This window comes from Salvelinus alpinus, chromosome 2 (genome assembly GCF_045679555.1).
Source record: "Salvelinus alpinus chromosome 2, SLU_Salpinus.1, whole genome shotgun sequence".
Taxonomy (NCBI): domain Eukaryota; kingdom Metazoa; phylum Chordata; class Actinopteri; order Salmoniformes; family Salmonidae; genus Salvelinus; species Salvelinus alpinus.
This window is the reverse complement of record NC_092087.1, coordinates 70199921-70213972: the sequence shown is the minus strand read 5'-3', so window position 1 is coordinate 70213972 and position 14052 is coordinate 70199921. Positions and strand designations below refer to the sequence as shown.

The 14052-nt window shown below is 45.2% G+C and overlaps 1 protein-coding gene across 9 annotated transcripts in view; it reads right to left on the bottom strand.

Annotated features, from left to right (window-relative positions):
- LOC139567571 (regulatory-associated protein of mTOR-like) overlaps positions 1–14052 on the bottom strand; it is a 194975-nt gene that overhangs the window by 113891 nt on the left and 67032 nt on the right. For all 9 annotated transcript variants that reach the window (XR_011673424.1, XR_011673425.1, XM_071388929.1 and 6 more), the window contains exon 7: positions 11803–11978. Coding sequence is in view for 7 of the 9 variants with exons in the window: in XM_071388929.1 (XP_071245030.1) it covers positions 11803–11978 (176 nt within the window). In the remaining 2 variants the exon portion in view is untranslated. The remainder of the gene's footprint in view (positions 1–11802; positions 11979–14052) is intronic.

Genomic DNA, 14052 nt, shown 5'->3' with positions numbered 1-14052 from the left:
TTTTTTCTCTCCCACTCACCGCCCCCCTCCCTCTTTCGTTCACTTTCCTCCATGCAATTTTTTTTGCAGGTTTGGAAGCAGAGGCCTTGGCGTCTTCGTGAGCCTTCGTCTGTTTTTTTCACTCCGGGCGGAATGCAATTAGCTAAGGAGAGAAGCACGTCTCTTTCAGCATGGAAGGGAGACAGGGCGAGAGTGAGGGAGAGAAAGTGCCAGAGAGCGAAAGAGGCAGATTTCACTGCAGTCTCGAGACAGGGCTGATAATAGATATTTCTAGCATTGGAAAACATCTGCTATGACCCATCCAATGATGTTCACTCCAAGACTATCAAATCCTTAAGCAATAAGACTTGGCTATAGAAACATTATCTACCGTTATATTACTTCATCATTAACCTTTATTTTTACCACAAATTGAGTGGTCAAATGAGTCAATTGGGAAATAAGGATTAGGTGGCCATGATAATATTAGATGTTTGGTTTGAAATTTAGCCAAGACACAATATTCTTGCAACAAATGCCAAGACACGTATAATGAAAGGGAAACGGAAAACCTACCACTGAGACATCAGTTTAATGTCTCAACCAAAAGAATGAGAGTTGACACTTTTTGGGAATTATATGCCTATAAAATGTTCTTCCCCAATGGTAATATTGTACGCTAATGCATCCCACTATAACAGATCCTTGGAGCATGAAAAGATAGTTGATAAAGAAGAGGAAATGGCTACTCACTTTCCTCAGAAACTGCCATTTGAAGTACCCATTAGCATTTACTTCATCCTTTGATAGAAAAACCATGAGTGACGTGTGTCTGTACGTCATGTGCGCACATCTGAGACCTTGCCAATACTTTCGATTTGTACTAGAATTGGCCCTGCTTGAACCCAGAACAGTGCCAAACGCTAAGATGCATATCCCCTCAAACTACAACACTAGGGCATAAGGAGAGCGGGTGTGCTGGGTATTGTAGTTCACAGGATAAGAGATCAGATTCTGCAGTGGTTTTCCAGTACCAATCTATACCTGATTGTCCAGAAATTGCCGTTTTAAAAGTCATTACTATTTATGACACTACAGAGACCTCATTAAAACTGAAGGTCAAAATAGGGGCCCCTTAGGGCTCTGGTCTAAAGCAGTCCACTATATAGGGAATAGGGTGCCATTTGGGATGCAGCGTAAGTATTATGTTGACCTTCAGTAGAAATAAAACGGAGAAAAGGGGAAAATTTAAATCCATGGTGTTTATGACAAAAATAATGACTTTTTAAAATGTCCTATGAGTACATCTTGAAGTATGCCCGTCCTCCTCACCCACATATCTCAGCGTCATCTGTCAACGACATTTACACAGGGCTCGCAACCTGCTAAAGCATTTATGATGTTAGAATCTGGCAAACAGTGCTTTGCAAATACAATGTCTACTCTGAAATACTTCACAAACTGGCATGACCTTGTCATTTCTAAGGAGTCAAATGGAGAATGGCAACTATTCTATCAATCGGACATTGTGACAACCATTTTGGATCGAGGAACTCCAGTTCCATATGAGGGCTTGACATGATTTTTTTTTTGCCATTTATCTTTCGGACAAGTTTGACAGAAAGCTCAAATCACTTGTGCCCCCCCCCCCCCTCCTCCTAACACCACGGGACAAAAAGGTGACTGAAAATGGTGTTGTTTGATGCAAGGAACCACATCCCTAAATAATATTCACTATTACAGTATCATTGGTATTGACAATGAAAGGCTGCTTCTCTCTGATCCCATGTACTATAAAGTCTCTCCTGCCGTTGTGGCCTTGAGCAAGGCACTTAGCCCACCACAAAGTACAATACTGCACTAATAGGCCACTGTATAAAACACATGTGGGCCGTCAACCCTCCATCTGGAGACCTACTGGGTGGCACGCTTTTGATCCAGCCCTGCACAAACACACCAGAGTCAGACTACCGAGGTCCTGTTGAGCAGGAGATTTTCAAAAAAGTATTTTTCTTTTCCCCCACACAATCGGTTATGTTTGAGCAGGGCTAAATCTAAAGCCTGCACACCCAGTAGCGCTCCTGGGGGGTGGTTGGCCACCCTGCAACAGTACAATTACAACCAAATACTTTCTAAAATAATTCCCTCAATGAACCAGGGATCAAATGGCTAAGGAAGGCGAGGTAGCTAAGATGTTAATCTATTTGTAAGCTTAAAATATTCAGTGTTCAGGGGAGATCTTGGCAGCATAGAAGTTACTTGTCAATAAGGCCATTCTAAGAATATTTGTTTTACTTTTCCAGAATTACATGGCCAGTATTGAACAGAGGACAATCCTAACCAATTTTGAGCGCGTGAGAGACGTAGGGGTTTTCAACCAGAGTACGCAGCATTGGTTTCATCAACTGTGAACCCGTATGACCTGCGTGTCGGTCATTTGCGGTTATTCACAGGTGCCTGTGGAAAGTTATTTTAAGACATGGGACATGACAATGACATTAATACACACCGATACCTAAATAGTTAACTAGCGAATTTAAAACATATTGTGTAGTTTGGCTGGTTATGTAGTTAGTCTGTTGTATATCATTGTTTTACAAGCAGCACAAATCTCTCCCTCCCCCTCCCTCCTCGGCAACAGCCCACTGACAAACGCAGGTGACGCACACGCCACGACTTTTCCAGGATTTATTGCTGACCAAAGAATTTGCTATAACTAGGCAAATAACTCACTAACTAGCAACGAATATCAACAAATGTGCACTCGCGGCTAGTGTCGCTTTGATCTCAAAAATGCATTTGGCAACTGCATGATTGAAAGACTGTCTATGCAGGCCTATAATAATTACACTCTGATGTGTTCTGCAGAGATTGGGAGGACAGCGTGCATCAAATTGCATCCGGAGGACACTGATCCAATTCTGATCGGAGTAGCCTCATTTTTGATAGTGATTTTTGGGTGATTTTGTCAATTCCAACAACTTAAATATATATTTTCTTGTCTGCCATTTTTTTTTTTTTACTTGCCTGAACAAGCACTGTCCCTTTTCAGCAGACAAACGCTTGTTTCAAATAAACGCTGGGTCTAAATTAGTTGTTTACGAGGTTACCATGGACACAGCACTGATATTCCCATGGTCATGTGCATTAAACTTTATTATTTTTATCTGTCATCAACGCAAGCCATGGCACAACCAAATTCATAGAGCAAAATTCCGGCGAGGCAACAGCCAGGCATTTTGGAATTGATCCAAAACGAGTGCGAGAATGGCAAGTCAAAAAGTCAAAGTTCAAGGGCGAGACTGCGAGGTGGATCAGAAGAGGGCGAGACTGCGAGGTGGATCAGAAGAGGGCGAGACTGCGAGGTGGATCAGAAGAGGGCGAGACTGCGCGGTGGATCAGAAGAGGGCGAGACTGCGCAGTGGATCAGAAGAGGGCGAGACTGCGCAGTGGATCAGAAGAGGGCGAGACTGCGCAGTGGATCAGAAGAGGGCGAGACTGCGCGGTGGATCAGAAGAGGGCGAGACTGCGCGGTGGATCAGAAGAGGGCGAGACTGCGAGGTGGATCAGAAGAGGGCGAGACTGCGAGGTGGATCAGAAGAGGGCGAGACTGCGCGGTGGATCAGAAAAGGGCGAGACTGCGCGGTGGATCAGAAGAGGGCGAGACTGCGAGGTGGAGAGAGGAAAAAGAAAAGGAAAAAGACAGGCTCTAATAAACGCTGGTTGTGATCAGTGATGGAAGCAAATAAATGCCTGGTCTATTAATTGAAGTAATGGTATTCATAGACATTCAACCTGACATGAAAGGGCCAGCAGAGTTCCTCCCCCACCCAAATGCAGATGCCTCTTTGCCTGCCCCCCCCCCCTCCCTGCTCCATGGCTTCCCTCTGTGCAGAGGTCACCACAGTACAGTACCCCTTCCATATTAAAAATGACAAGGCACAGAAAGAGAACAAAGAAAAGCTCCTGATAGACAATCCAGAGACACTATTTGCTGACTGCTATACAAATGGGAACGTAAGCAACCTAATCTTCCACACAGACCATCCCTGGGCATGGCACACAGCTATAAGAGCACACTACCCTGCTTTTAAGAGAGAGGGTATTGGCAGAGGGTGGAAAATCAGAATAGTGGAAAATGAGGACCGGGACTGAGACACCCTCTGTCAACCTGTACAAGAATGGAACAGTGGTGTTGCAGGGCAGCGTCATACACTTCCAAAAGGACAGAATCACAGCGAGGGCATCACAGCGAGGGCATCACAGCCAGGGCATCACAGCCAGGGCATCACAGCCAGGGCATCACAGCGAGGGCATCACAGCGAGGGCATCACAGCGAGGGCATCACAGCGAGGGCATGGCAGGAGAAGCTTTCTCTGGGTGACGACTCCACCCACCTCGAGCGAGTCTGATCACACCTCTTCAAACTGTCCTACAGACAAGGATAGTCACACTGTACCCCCCAGCACTTAACACACCCAGGTCCCACAACTGCACTGCTCCTCCATTACAGAGGGATACACTCACTGAGCCGGAGAGAGACATGGTGGTGCTCAGGGAGAGAGCTAGTCCACACTCTCCAGATAGCACAGACACACAAAACAGACCAGCACAACACCACCACCCCTACAGTACCCAGAGGGCTGAAGGTGGAGATGGACTGCTGTCTCAGAGAGCTGGCTGCACTCTGGTCTGAGGTGAGAGACCCGAAGGAGGAGAGAGAGGAACACATGGCACAGCACTGCAGGAGGTGGGAAAGCAGAGGTGTTTTGGAAACTTTTCCAAAACACCAAGTGGCTATAATCTGGTATCCGAACACTCGGCGTGCCCTGGAGTTGCTGTTAGAGGACCAACTAGGGTCACCCAGCCACATTATAATAGAGACAGGCACAAACAAACAGAGCCCAGCAGGAAAGGGTGGCCACAGCACTCAGAGTGATTGGAAAAGCCTTTTCCACTTTCCCCCACCCAAGTGGTTATCTCCACCCTGCTACCAGGAAAATACTTTTACCCTGCCACCATACAGTGGGTGAACGCAAGCATTACCTGTGACTGTGCTTCAAAACCAAAATGTTTACCTGGCTCACCACTCCACCTTGGACTTGAACAGCCTTTATGACCAGTTCCACCTCTACAAGGCAGCAGTCTCTACCTTTGCCAGGACCCTGAAGGACGTCACCCCCAACCACAGCAACAGCACCTCACACAGGAGCAACTGAGAAACTGACACCCCACCCAGACCCCCCTCCCACCGGAGGACCTGCGCCAAGAGGATCCACACCAAGAGGAACTACACCCAGACCACAGCACCACCAGTTACATCCCCACCCCAACCAGTCAACTCCCCAAACAAACTCTAGCCACACCCTATATAGCCCCCCCAGATCAGTCTTCTGCCCCCACCCCCATGCCCCCAGCAAGTACCTCAACATGACAGCCACACATATGCCCAGGACGTGAGCAGAGCAACAGGCCCAACCCCCACTAAAACACCCCCCTAAGCCCCATCCTGCGACCTAAGAGGTATGTATCAGATGCTCAACATGCTCTGCTCACACCTGCTGTAATGGTCCAGGCCAAAACCACAGGAAAACAACAATACACTGGAACACAAAGCGTTTACTATCTCATTCTGGAATACACAAGGTCTGAGGTCATCTGCCTTTGGCCTAAAGAGCAGGAACCCAGACTTCATCAAATACATTGTCATCCTACAAGGAACATGGTATAGAGGAGACGGACCCAATGGTTGCACTCTAGCTTACAGAGAGCTGGTAGTCCCATCCACCAAACTACAAGATGTTAAACAGGGAAGAGACTCAGGGGGTATGTTAATTTGGTATAGAGCAGACCTAACCCACTAATAAATTAGTCAAAACAGGAACATTTTACATCTGGCTAGAAATGAATAAGGAAATTATGAAAAAATGTCCTCGTGTGCTGCCTATATCCCCCCACTAGAACCCCCATACCTTAACGATGACAGCTTCTCCATCCTAGAGGGGGAGATCAACCATTTCCATGCCCAGGGACAGACCTAAATGCCAGAACTGGAAAAGAACCTGACACTCTTAGCACACAGGGGGACAAACGTCTAGCTGGAGGTGACAGCATTCCCTCCCAAATATGCCCCCCTAGACACAACTGTGACAAAACAACCAACAAAAACACAACTCCTGCAGCTCCGTCTCACCCTGGGTCTGTACATAGTCAACGGTAGGCTTCGAGGGGACTCTTACGGTAGGTACACCTACAGCTCATCCCTTGGCAGTAGTACTGTAAATTACTTCATCACTGACCTCAACCCAGAATCTCTCAGAGCGTTCAGTCAGCCCACTGATACCCCTATCAGATCACAGCAAAATCACAGTCTACTAGAACAGAGCAATAACCAAACCATGAGGCATCAAAGCCAAAGGAACTGCATAATATTAAGAAATTCGACAACCACCTAAAAGGAAGCGATTCTCAAACCTTCCATAACAAAAAGGCATCACCTACAGAGAGATGAACCTGGAGAAGAGTCCCCTAAGCAAGCTGGTCTTGGGGCTCTGCTCACAAACACAAATAGAGCCCCAAGGCAGCAACACAATTAGACCCATTAGACCTAAACAAAAAGATAATTACTTCACACATTGGAAAGAATTAACAAAAAAACCTGAGCAAACTACAATTCTAATTGGCCCTAAACAGAGTACACAGTGGCAGAATACTTGACCACTGACTGACCCAAAATGAAGGAAAGCTTTGACTATGTACAAACTCAGTGCACATAGCCTTGCTGTTGAGAAAGGCCGCCACAAAATGAGGTGGAAACTGAGCTGCACTTCCTAACCCCTTCTTATGCCAAATGACCATGTTAGAGACACATATTTCCCTCAGATTACACAAACCCACAAAGAATCCCAAAACAAATCCAATTTTGATAAACTCCCATATCTATTGGGTTAAATACCACGGTATGCAATCACAGCAGCAAGATGTGTGACCTGTTGCCACAAGGTCAATCAGTGAAGAACAAACACAATTGTAAATATAACCCATATTATGTTTATTTTCCCTTTTTTAACTATTTGCGGTCGACCGATTAATCGGCATGGCCGATATCACGTTTTCATAACAATCGGTAATCGGCATTTCTGGATGCCAATTCTGGCCGATTACATTGGACTCCACGAGGAGACTGCGTGGCAGGCTGACCACCTGTTACGGGAGTGCAAGGAGCCAAGGTAAGTTGTTAGCTAGCATTAAACGTATCTTATAAAAAACTATCAATCTTCACATAATCACTAGTTAACTACACATGGTTGTTGATATTACTAGTTTATCTAGCTTGTCCTGCGTTGCATATAATCAATGCTGTGCCTGTTAATTTATCATCGAATCACAGCCTACTTCGCCAAACGTGTGATGATTTAACCAGCGCAATCGCGAAAAAAAGCACTGTCGTTGCACCAATGTGTACCTGACCATAAACATCAATGCCTTTCTTAAAATCAACACACAAGAAAAAATGTTTTAACCTGCATATTTAGTTAATATTGCCTGCTAACATGAATTTCTTTTAACTAGGGAAATTGTGTCACTTCTCTTGCGTTCTGTGCAAGCAGAGTCGGGGTATATGCAGCAGTTTGGGCCATCTGGCTTGTTGAACTGTGTGAAGACCACTTCTTCCTAACAAAGACCGTAATTAATTTGCCAGAATTTTACATAATTATGACATAACATTGAAGGTTGTGCAATGCAACAGCAATATTTAGACTTAGGGTTGCCGCCCGCTCGATAAAATACGGAACGGTTCCGTATTTCACTGAAAGAATAAAAGTTTTGTTTTCGAAATGACAGTTTCCGGATTTTAACATATTAATGTTATTAACCCAAGGCCCGTAATTCTGTGTTTATTATGTTATAATTAAGTCTATGATTTGATAGAGCAGTCTGACTGAGCGGTGGTAGGCAGCAGCAGGATCGTAAGCATTCATTCAAACAGCACTTTTGTGCGTTTGCCAGCAGCTCTTCGTTGTGCTTCAAGCATTGCACTGTTTATGACTTCAAGCCTATCAACTCCCGAGATTAGGCTGGCAATACTAAAGTACCTATTAGAACATCCAATAGTCAAAGGTATATGAAATACAAATGGTATAGAGAGAAATTGTCCTGTAATAACTACAACCTAAAACTTCTTAACTGGGAATATTGAAGACTCGTGTTAAAAGGAACCACCAGCTTTCATATTGTAATGAAACAGCAGGGAGCAGGTCTCGAACCCTCGACCTTCTAGCCCGAAGTCCAGCGCGCTATCGACTGTGCCGCAAAAGCATGCTCGTGCGGCAGAGTCGATAACCGCGCTTATAAACCAAGGGTCGTTACAATATGTTCTCATGTTCTGAGCAAGAAACTTAATTGTTAGCTTTTTTACATGGTACATATTGCACTTTGACTTTCTTCTCCAACACTGTTTTTGCATTATTTAAACCAAATTGAACAGGTTTCATTATTTATTTGAGACTAAATTGATTTTATTTATGTATTATATTAAGTTAAAATAAGTGTTCATTCAGTATTGTTGTAATTGTCATCATTACAAATATACACTGCTCAAAAAAATAAAGGGAACACTAAAATAACACATCCTAGATCTGAATTAATGAAATATTCTTATTAAATACTTTTTTCTTTACATAGTTGAATGTGCTGACAACAAAATCACACAAAAATTATCAATGGAAATCAAATTTATCAACCCATGGAGGTCTGGATTTGGAGACACACTCAAAATTAAAGTGGAAAACCACACTACAGGCTGATCCAACTTTGATGTAATGTCCTTAAAACAAGTCAAAATGAGGCTCCGTAGTGTGTGTGGCCTCCACGTAACTGTATGACCTCCCTACAATGCCTGGGCATGCTCCTGATGAGGTGGCGGATGGTCTCCTGAGGGATCTCCTCCCAGACCTGGACTAAAGCATCCGCCAACTCCTGGACAGTCTGTGGTGCAACGTGGCGTTGGTGGATGGAGCGAGACATGATGTCCCAGATGTGCTCAATTGGATTCAGGTCTGGGGAACGGGCGGGCCAGTCCATAGCATCAATGCCTTCCTCTTGCAGGAACTGCTGACACACTCCAGCCACATGAGGTCTAGCATTGTCTTGCATTAGGAGGAACCCAGGGCCAACCGCACCAGCATATGGTCTCACAAGGGGTCTGAGGATCTCATCTCGGTACCTAATGGCAGTCAGGCTACCTCTGGCGAGCCCATGGAGGGCTGTGCGGCCCCCCAAAGAAATGCCACCCCACACCATGACTGACCCACCGCCAAACCGGTCATGCTGGAGGATGTTGCAAGCAGCAGAACGTTCTCCACGGCGTCTCCAGACTCTCACGTCTGTCACATGTGCTCAGTGTGAACCTGCTTTCATCTGTGAAGAGCACAGGGCGCCAGTGGCGAATTTGACAATCTTGGTGTTCTCTGGCAAATGCCAAACGTCCTGCACGGTGTTGGGCTGTAAGCACAACCCCCACCTGTGGACGTCGGGCCCTCATACCACCCTCATGGAGTCTGTTTCTGACCGTTTGAGCAGACACATGCACATTTGTGGCCTGCTGGAGGTCATTTTGCAGGGCTCTGGCAGTGCTCCTCCTTGCACAAAGGCGGAGGTAGCGGTCCTGCTGCTGGGTTGTTGCCCTCATACGGCCTCCTCCACGTCTCCTGATGTACTGGCTTGTCTCCTGGTAGAGCCTCCATGCTCTGGACACTACGCTGACAGACACAGCAAACCTTCTTGCCACAGCTCGCATTGATGTGACATCCTGGATGAGCTGCACTACCTGAGCCACTTGTGTGGGTTGTAGACTCCGTCTCATGCTACCACTAGAGTGAAAGCACCGCCAGCATTCAAAAGTGACCAAAACATCAGCCAGGAAGCATAGGAACTGAGAAGTGGTCTGTGGTCACCACCTGCAGAACCACTCCTTTATTGGGGGTGTCTTGCTAATTGCCTATAATTTCCACCTGTTGTCTATTCCATTTGCACAACAGCATGTAAAATTTATTGTCAATCAGTGTTGCTTCCTAAGTGGACAGTTTGATTTCACAGAAGTGTGATTGACTTGGAGTTACATTGTGTTGTTTAAGTGTTCCCTTTATTTTTTTGAGCAGTGTATATATATATATTTTTTTTTTTAAATAAAAGAATAACCGGCCGATTAATCGGTATCGGCTTTTTTTGGTCCTCTATTAACCGGTATCGCTGTTGAAAAATCATAATCGGTCGACCTCTAATTTCCACATCGTTCCAACCCTGTATATAGCCATAATATGACATTCGAGATGTGTCTATTCCTTTGGAACTTCAGTGAGTGTAATGTTTACTGTTCATGAGCCATTTCACTTGCTTTGGCAATGTAAACATATGTTTCCCATGCCAATAAAGCCCTTTGAATTGAATTGATAGACAGTGAAAGTGAGGATAGAAGAGAGAGATGTTCCGGCTTATGAAGCATCACATTTAATATGCACAGATTGGATAGATTTGGGTCCGTGGCCTAATCCCATTGTGAATATGAAACTGGGCAATCACACACACACAGGCAAAGAAAATACACTGATGGTTGGATAGATAGAAACTTCTGCGGTCTCCACTCATGAGTAACAGAGAAACACACTACAGAGAACACCGCAATGCCAGAGTCATGTTCATTAGGCAAAAACACACGCCATGAAGTTGAACACTGGTGACAGCCTAATTCAATGTCCATTTTCTCCCCTTCACAAATTGACCGTGACCCTTTTCCAAGAGGATTCCTGCGCTAGCGTCCCAATTGAATCACCTCTCTGCCAGACATCAACCCAGTAAAGCTGGTAAACACCATACTATATTGTTGTGCCCTACGACCCTAATCATCACCCAGTCATTACATAAATAACACATCCTACAAATGGGCTTGTGTGTGTGCGCGTGTGTGTGTGGGGTGCACGCATGGTGAAGTGACAGGGGATCTTTAGAGGTGATGAAATCACCTTTGATTGGTAAGCAAGACCTCCGTCAGTGTGATCTACATGCTAAATCGGCTGTACCACACAGACAGACAGCACTAGAGGCAGCAGAAAACAACACTAGGGAACATGGAACGATATCCAATTATATAGTAGTATGTCAAATGAAGGCTATGCCGATGTATTCCCCCGAAGTACAGTATGTTCAGATATGTTCAAAACTAATGACGCATCAATGCTTTAGAGAGCAGGGATGTCAACGGTTGGATTCTGGGTCAACTTTGAACATTGAGATATTAAAGACATGATGGATCAGACGCATAGTATATAAAGGAGTGAGAAGTTAATGGTTCTCTGTAGTAAGACAACTGAGCTTGGAATGTGCTGAGTGCAGGGTAAACAAATCGCATGTGACAGTACTGATAAGGGGAGAAACCGTTGAAGGCTCATATCACTTAGGTCCCTGCCTAGCAAGAAGGATGCAATGTTTAGAGATACGGAGGAGACTGGGGTATGAATACCACCACGGCGGAAGCCATGTCTTTTGTCTGAATACAGCTGTGTCGACCCTTTGGGAAGAATTCAACTTGGTTAAGCTTCTCTAGTGTCCGTGAGTTATTTACTCTGAAAAATTACAACCTAACACTACCAATGACCATACTTTTGTGGAAATTATATATCTACATCGTTTTCATTTGGCATACTAATATCAATATCATTGGATATAATTGAGCAAGGAAAGTACGCCATTTAGACAGGGTGTCTGAGAATAAGGAGTTTTAAGTTGGAGTGATCCATCTTTTGGCTGGTCCACTGTGGCTCTTACCAGCGCAGGGCGATCTTGATGGGCGTGGTGAGGCAGGAGGTGAAGAGGTCAGCGGGGAGGTCAGGGTTCATGGGCAGTAGCTCTGAGGCCTCGCAGGCAGCCAGCTGAATACAGTTCTTCATGGAGGGGGGGAGAGGCATCTGGGCCAGGGGGTGGTTAGGGTTAATGGCTGCCACCTGGAAGAGGACAAAAAGACTTGGATTGGAGATGAGGCTAATAGAGCGACAGGCTATACAGAGACACAGGTCAAACAGATAAGCTGCACAGACGGACACACCGATTTCATGCTATCCCCGTCTGAATGAAATACAAATAGTTTTTATTTAAAAAAATAATAAAGGTATAGACAAACAGAGAACACCAGGGAATAATTTAAAAATAGAGAAAATATGTAATACTGAAATCTCGCACTTGACTTTTTCCCCCTTACTGGCTCTGACTTTGCTGATAGCTACTCTATTGAGGAGAAATGTACTTACTATGATTGTGATATGTGGTCGTCCCACCTAGCCATCTTAAGATGGATGCACTAACTAAGTCGCTCTGGATAAGAGCGTCTGCTAAATGACTCAAATGTAAATAAAGTCAGAGAGAAAAGAGAGGTGAAAGAGAAATAACAGTCGACAAAGAACAAGATGACAGAACAAGAGAGAAGGGAAAACCAACCACAGATGGTAACACCGAGCAAGAGAAAGAGGACCAGATAAAAGAACAAGAACAGAACCAACAGAAAAGAGGAGACAGATAACAGGCCAGAGGGATGTGCAGGTCAGAGAAAGGGAGTGAAAACCTTTAGGTTATTGGATCCTCTCACTGCTCCGCTATCATCCGGTAATGAGATGTGGAAGAGAGCTTTTGAAGTTCAGGACGGTGGCCGTGTTCGACAGCACAGTGTACTCTGAACAAACAGCCTCTGGAGCAGATATTGGCTAATGTGATATTATCATTCTGGGGAACCAGACCGCCTGTACAATGCCTTGAATACAAAGGTGTGAGAGACATTGTGTGGAATGCACAGGTGTTTATGCCTGAGTGCATGTGTGCACGCGCGTCTACTCCTGTATGGGTGTATAGATCCACCCAGACCTGGTTTAAGGTCAGCCTGCCTCTAGGCAGCTTGTGGAGGTGAGCTCCACATTTCATTTGATGACCTCGGAGCGCTCCCTTCCCCTCCTTATCCAAGGCTGTGTACCATGGACTCCCTGGGCTTATAAATACTTCACAGACTTATGACTGAAGCGCTTGTACTTTCGAGCTTCAAATGTGTGAGTTCTGCCATAATTCTACAATTCTGGTGCAGCCTAAATCTCCCAATGACTAACAATACGCGACGTACGGCCGAGTTTCAGGCAAGGATCTGGAGATTTGATCCGGCCCTTGGGGGTAGTTTTGTACTGATGGCATAGCTGATGCATATGATGGAAGGGTGCAATACAATTTAAAGCACTTTGTCCGTCTAGCCTTATGATAGCAAGCGTCACGGTAGATGGATGGTACCGCGTGTTGAAGAGTGGGACTCTTCATTGCACCCAGGAGACTGAGATTTACCTACCACTCCTAGTGCCATCCCATCCGTCAGAGAAGAGGGAAATTCTGCTTTAAGTGTTAAAACCACTTCCTGTTTTTCAAAAACATCACTGTGTCAAGCTGCCTATAACTGCTGTGCAGGGAGGAAGTGAAAGATCTTCTCCAAAGTGTCAACCCAAACACTTACATACAGTGCAGTAGACCAGGGACACATGCCCAGTCAATCAGACACAGAACTTCTGCTCTCTGTCCTCACATCTCCTTAGTCTATAGGGAGAAAAGGGAACGTGGGACGCACACGCACACAATGCACTCAAAGACAAGTGTCACACACAGCACACACAATCTGGGAAATGTGAGGTGAAAATAGCGCAATTCTCCCCACAGTCAGCTCCACAACATCTGATGCGAGGCATGGTAAACCTAGGCTTTCTAACGCCACTTACGATGGAAGGCTGGTCATATTTTACTAAGGGCTAGCTGGTAGACACACACACACCACTCTGAAATGCAACCAGACAGACAGACCAGCATTTTCTCCATATTTTTCCCCTTGGTGAGGTGCAAATACAACATTCCAAAACTTTCAATTGAAATCAACAGAGGCATGAAAAGTTTCTCGGTTCAGGGTGCAACAGAGCCATGGGCAGAAGAGCCGCTCCACCTAAACAACGGAGATACACTGAAACAACAAACAACCTCAACACTACATGATGAGACAGC